Here is a 6000-nt window from a genome sequence, read left to right on the forward strand (position 1 = left end):
TGAACCTCAGTCCTGAGTCTAGGTTTTGTTGGGTTGAATGTGATAACTTCAAGATTTGTCAGTATTGTCCAAACTATTTGTTCTTAAAAAGGTCAAATGGAGGGATTCTCTGGCAGTACAGTGGTTAGGACAGCAGTCTCACTGCTGTGGCCCAGGTTCAATCCCTGGTCAAGGAACTGTATAAGGTATCCTGTAAAGGGTCCACTTTGGGTCATTTGGATCAAGGTATATAGCTTAATTACATGTTGCCATCTGAATCTCCTGAGTCAAGGTAACTACTGCTGTTTTTACAGCACATGTATTCAAGCACTCACTACTGATGTTGAGGGCTCATTGGAGACTTTGAGCTCCTGGCTCTTCTCTAGAGGTGCCTTTGGGTGCTGATCAGGATGGCTACCCAGAAGCTACTTGGAGATACCAGTTTCAGCTTTGAGGTTAGCCCCTTACTTTTGCAAGAAAGTGTCCTCCTGCCCTGTTAGTATTATGAATGTTTCTTGAATTCAAGTGAAGAAAGGGGCAGGGAAAAGATGTGCTCTGTAGTGGATGAGGCAGATGAGGAAAACTCCATGGGGACCCAGAGAACCAGCTTTTAAGTATGAAGAGAGCATTACCGTTAGAATTCTCCGTTCTAGCGGTAGAGTCCAGTTGAACTGCTAAGAATCCTAAGCATTAGCATTCCTTTCCCTGTAGCTGTCCATCTGTGTTCTCAATCATGTTGTCTACCAGCTGAAGACTTGCAGGTGGTTCATAAGTATCCTTAATTGATCATATCAGTTAAGAGCAAAGAATACTTCTGAGGAAAGTAGAGAAAGAAGTAATTAGCATGGTGAAGAATGCTGCTCTCTGCCTCTTTGGACATGTGTTTGATTGTGTCCATTCTTATGTCCGGCTCAGCTCTGAGGATGATCCGTTCCTTCTGTATGCCACACTGCACTCAGGAAACCACTGCAAGTTTATCACAAAAGACCTGATGCGAGACCACAGGGCCTGTCTGCCTGATGCCAAGACCCAGCGCCTGTTCTTTAAGTGGCAGCAGGGACATCAGCTGGCAATTGTTAGTAAGCATCCAGGAGCAAAAATAACCTTTCAGGTATGTTATCCATCCTCTCCATAACATCAGCAGAGCCAACTATATAGTAAGAATGTGACATAGTCAAAGAACGGTGCATCTAGTTCTCAATGTTTTGTTTTTCTTAGCTTTAGTTTGGTATTTCCGAGAAGGCAATGGCACCCCACTCCAGTACTCTTGCCTGGAAAATCCCGTGGAGCCTGGTAGGCTGCAGTCCATGGGGTCGCGAAGAGTCAGACACAACTGAGCAACTTCACTTTCACTTTTCACTTTCCTGCATTGGAGAAGGAAATGGCAACCCATTCCAGTGTTCTTGCCTGGAGAATCCCAGGGACGGGGGAGCCTGGTGGGCTGCCATCTCTGGGGTCGCACAGAGTCAGACACTATTGAAGCGACTTAGCAGCAGCAGCAGCATCAGTTTGGTATTTGGAATTAGCCAGATCCTAAAAACACAGAGTCTGCCAGAGCAATGTTTTCCTAGGCCAACCCCACGTTAACTGATGTATTGAAAACCCCTGAAGTGTCATCAGTTATGACTTCAGTTATGTTATCAGTTACAAATCCTATATGTGTTTTTTATTTTCCTATTTATTTGCCATAGCTCAAAATTCTGTATGTCTTATGACTCATCATACTTCTGTTTCTGCTGAATAACTCTTTTTCCTGTTTAATCCACTTTTGTGGCACAATCTCAATTGAGTTCTTTTTTGATTCTAGTTGAAATACATGTAAGTTCAAGGATGTCTCGTGTAAAAGCAAAGAGAAAATCTAAAGGCAATTTACTATAGAAAAATACACTCAGTTCAGTTCAGTTCAGTTGCTCAGTCGTGTCTGACTCTTTGGGACCCCATGAATTGCAGCACACCAGGCCTCCCTGTCCATCACCATCTCCCGGAGTTTACTCAGACTCACATCCATCAAGTTGGTGATGGCCATCCAGCCATCTCATCCTCTGTCATCCCCTTCTCCTCCTGCCCCCAATCCCTCCCAGCATCAGAGTCTTTTCCAGAGAGTCAACTCTTCGCATGAGGTGGACAAAGTACTGGAGTTTCAGCTTTAGCATCATTCCTTCCAAAGAACACCCAGGGCTGATCTCCTTTAGAATGGACTGGTTGGATCTCCTTGCAGTCCAAGGGACTCTCAAGAGTCTTCTCCAACACCACAGTTCAAAAGCATCAATTCTTCAGCACTCAGCTTTCTTCTCAGTCCAACTCTCACATCCACACATGACTACTGGAAAAACCATAGCCTTGACTAGACGGACCTTTGTTGGCAAAGTAATGTCTCTGCTTTTGAATAATCTTTCTAGGTTGGTCATAACTTTTCTTCCAAGGAGTAAGCATCTTTTAATTTCATGGGTGCAGTCACCAATACACTAGCCAATGGTAAATACAGTCCAGGGCTCAACAAACAGACAAAAACAGCATTTGTAGGAAACACGGTATCAAATGATACCACAGAAATGCAATCAGCAAAATCAACTGCGGGATATAGTATAGGACCTGGTTTCCTCAATAACAAAAAACTGCAAGAAAAACAGAGTTGAAAAGAGAAGCTCTAGATTGTAAGAGACTTGAAAGTTTAGCCAGTCACAATGTAACAACCTTATTTCAATTCCTATTCAAACTGTAAAATATAATTGCACGCATATAGTAATTGGAAAAATGTAAACAGTAGAAATTTGATGATGTTAAGGAGTTGTTAATTCTTAAGTATAATAATAATATTCCTTTTACACTTACAAAATAAGTTCTTATCTTTCAGAGATACATACTGAATTATAGAAAAAGTGATATAATATCTGAGATTTATTTCAAAATAATCTGAGGAGTTTTGGATGAATGATGAAGTAAGATTAGCCATGAATTTTGATGATTTTTGAGGCCAGGTAATGGGTATGCTACTGCTGCTAAGTCACTTCAGTCGTGTCCGACTCTGTGCGACGCCATAGATGGCAGCCCAGTAGGCTCCCCCGTCGCTGGGATTCTCCAGGCAAGAACACTGGAGTGGGTTGCCATTTCCTTCTCCAATGTATGAAAGTGAATAGTGAAAGTGAAGTAGCTCAGTCATGTCTGACCCTCAGCGACCCCATGGACTGCAGCCTTCCAGGCTACTCCGTCCATGGGATTTTCCAGGCAGGAGTACTGGAGTGGGTTGCCATTGCCCTCTCTGAGGTAATGGGTATATATGAGTTCATTGTGCTGTTTCTTTATTTTTGTATATTTGAAAGTTTTCTCTGTTGCATACAAAATCATTAAAGACAAAAAGGAATATATATATTTTTTTCTTATAGAGATCCTTAACCTTAAATATGAAACCTCCCCCAAAACGAACTCCTAACAATAGGGTTCATCTTTTTTTAAATTGAAGTATAGTTAATTTACAATGTGTCAACTTCCAGTATGCAGCAGTAATACAATGGTAGATATATATATGTGTGTGTCGGGGGGGGGGGTGTTTGTATATGTATATGTATATATATATTCTTTTTCAGATTCTTTTCCATTATAGGTTATTATACTGATTATCTTTCTCTGTGCTATACAGTAGGTTCTTGTTGTTTACCTATTTTCTTTTAAGTGAGGAAGTCTTTTTTTTTTTTTCTTCTTTTGTCTTTATTTTTGGCTACACTGGGTCCTCATTGCTGCACGCAGGTTTTTTTCTTAATTGTGCAGAGTGGGGGCTACTCTTGCTGTGGAGCACAGACTCTAGGTGCACAGGCTTCGGTAGCTGGGGCACAGGGGTCAGTAGTTTGGCTCTTGGGCCCTAGAGCGTGCAGGCTCCAGCAGTTGCAGCTCGAGGGCCCCAGAGCATGGCTCAGCAGTTGCTGGGCATGGGCTTAGTTGTTCCTTGGCGTGTGGAATCTTCCCAGATGAGGGATCAAACCCATGTCCCCTGTCCTGGCAAGCAGATTCTTGATCTACTGCACCACCAAGGAAGTCTTCTCTTTTATATGTAGTAATGTGTATTTGTTAATCCTAACTCCTATTTTATCCTCCAACCCCTACTGTTCCTACTGCCAGAATTCATCTTCACAGAGCTAGCTGCTCTTTGAAAATCCATTTTTAAGTAAGACAAATAATACATCTCTGAAGCAAACTAAGAAACCGTCAGAAAAGAAAGGGAAATGGCCAGATATTCCTTTAGTGTTGTTCTCAATGTGTGGTTCCCTTTTTAATTCAACAGCATATTCTCAGCTATGACACCGTGGTGCAAACAACTGGAGACTCGTGGCACATACCTTATGATGACAACCTGGTGGAAAGATATTCCTACGAAGTGCCAACCAAATGGCTTTGCCTTCACCGGAAGATGTAAAGACTCTTACCCCATGCTAAACTTGTGTCTGGGTGTCCTCCTGGTTGGCATCAGAGCTCTTAAATTGATGCTTGTTTAGAGCATTGCTTCTGTTTGATTCAGTTTTTCCTGTTTGGTCCAGTTGGTTTATATATCAATAAGTTGACTTTTTAATTAAATGAGATATAATATCTTTTCATAACCGGATGCAGAAGGGGACAACAGAGGATGAGATGGCTGGATGGCATCACTGACTCGATGGACGTGAATCTGAGTGAACTCCAGGAGCTGGTGATAGACAGGGAGGCCTGGCGTGCTGCGATTCATGGGGCCGCAAAGAGTCGGACACGACTGAGCGACTGAACTGACTGAAGGCTTATCTGAAGTTTGGGAACTCAATACAAAGTGATGCCTGCATTGGTGTGTGCTAAGTCACTTCAGTAATGTCCGACTCTTTGTGACCCTGTGGACTATAGCCCACCAGGCTCCTGTGTCCATGGGATTCTCCAGGCAAGAATACTGGAGTGGGTTGCCATGCTCTCCTCCAGGGGATCTTCCCAACCGAGAGATTAGACCTGAGTCTCCTCCAACTCCTGAATTGCAGGCAGATTATTTACTTCTGAGCCACCAGGGAAGACAGAGTGATGCCTACCTTTCTCTTATTGGGCCAGCCATTCCACTTACATGGGCAATAGGGTCTTCTGGTATCCTTTTTGCTGCTCTTCCAGGTCCATCAATAGCAGAACCAGTTCATCTGCTGTTGGGCTCCAGGTTATCTGTAAACCCCTTCTCCATTTCTGGTATCATCTCATCCTCTACATGTTATCTCCTACCCACAGTGAATCACTTATGAAGCTCTGATGAACTGGCTCAGATGTCAAAGGCTTATTAGCAACTTTTACTTAGTATCCAGTGATTTGGCTTGGAGGAAAGGGGGCACTTCCTTCTTTTTAGACTATGATAATTTTTCTTCATCCTATAATGCCTTTTCAGGATTGATACATCATTTTGTGAATTCCATTGGGCTTCCCTGATAGTTCAGTTAGTAAAGAATCCACTTGCAATGCAGGAGACCCCCAGTTCAATTCCTGGGTTGGGAAGATCACTGGAGAAGGGATAGGCTACTCATTCCAGTATTCTTGGGCTTGCCCTGTGGCTCAGCTGGTAAAGAATCCACCTGCAATGTGGAAGACCTGGGTTCGATTCCTGGGTTGGGAAGATCCCCTGGAGAAAGGAAAGGCTACCCACTCCAGTATTCTGGCCTGGATAATTACATGGACTGTATAGTCCATGGAGTCCCAAAGAGTTGGACACGACTGAGCAACTTTCACTTTCATTAATTCCATCACTTGGGATGAGGGTTTTCTAAATCATATAGATTTGTTTCATTTCATCAAGTTTGGTTTACTTTACCAAAGTGAGTAAATTTTCATAATTGCATTTCTGTTTTACTTGCTTGCTCGGCAGTGTATTTTTTCCTTTTTTGGCAATGTTATTTCTTGATTTTAACTGAAAAAATTCATGTCTGCAACACAATAATATATTTTTCCTTATACATACTGTCTGATTTCATATTCAAGAATAGGCAAAACCAATCTATGCTAGAAAAAATCAGAATAGTAGTTGCCTGAGGA

General features: G+C 42.5%; 1 protein-coding gene across 1 annotated transcript in view; it reads left to right on the forward strand.

Moving 5' to 3' along the window:
* Positions 1–5796, forward strand: part of PRORP (protein only RNase P catalytic subunit) — a 138175-nt gene extending 132379 nt beyond the window's left edge. Inside the window, exons 7-8 of the mRNA XM_052659499.1 lie at positions 895–1090; positions 4256–5796. Of these exons, the coding sequence (XP_052515459.1) occupies positions 895–1090; positions 4256–4387 (328 nt within the window). The 3' untranslated portion in view covers positions 4388–5796. The remainder of the gene's footprint in view (positions 1–894; positions 1091–4255) is intronic.
* The last annotated feature ends 204 nt before the right edge of the window (positions 5797–6000 follow it).

The sequence above is a fragment of the Budorcas taxicolor genome, chromosome 21 (genome assembly GCF_023091745.1).
Source record: "Budorcas taxicolor isolate Tak-1 chromosome 21, Takin1.1, whole genome shotgun sequence".
In the NCBI taxonomy this organism is placed as follows: domain Eukaryota; kingdom Metazoa; phylum Chordata; class Mammalia; order Artiodactyla; family Bovidae; genus Budorcas; species Budorcas taxicolor.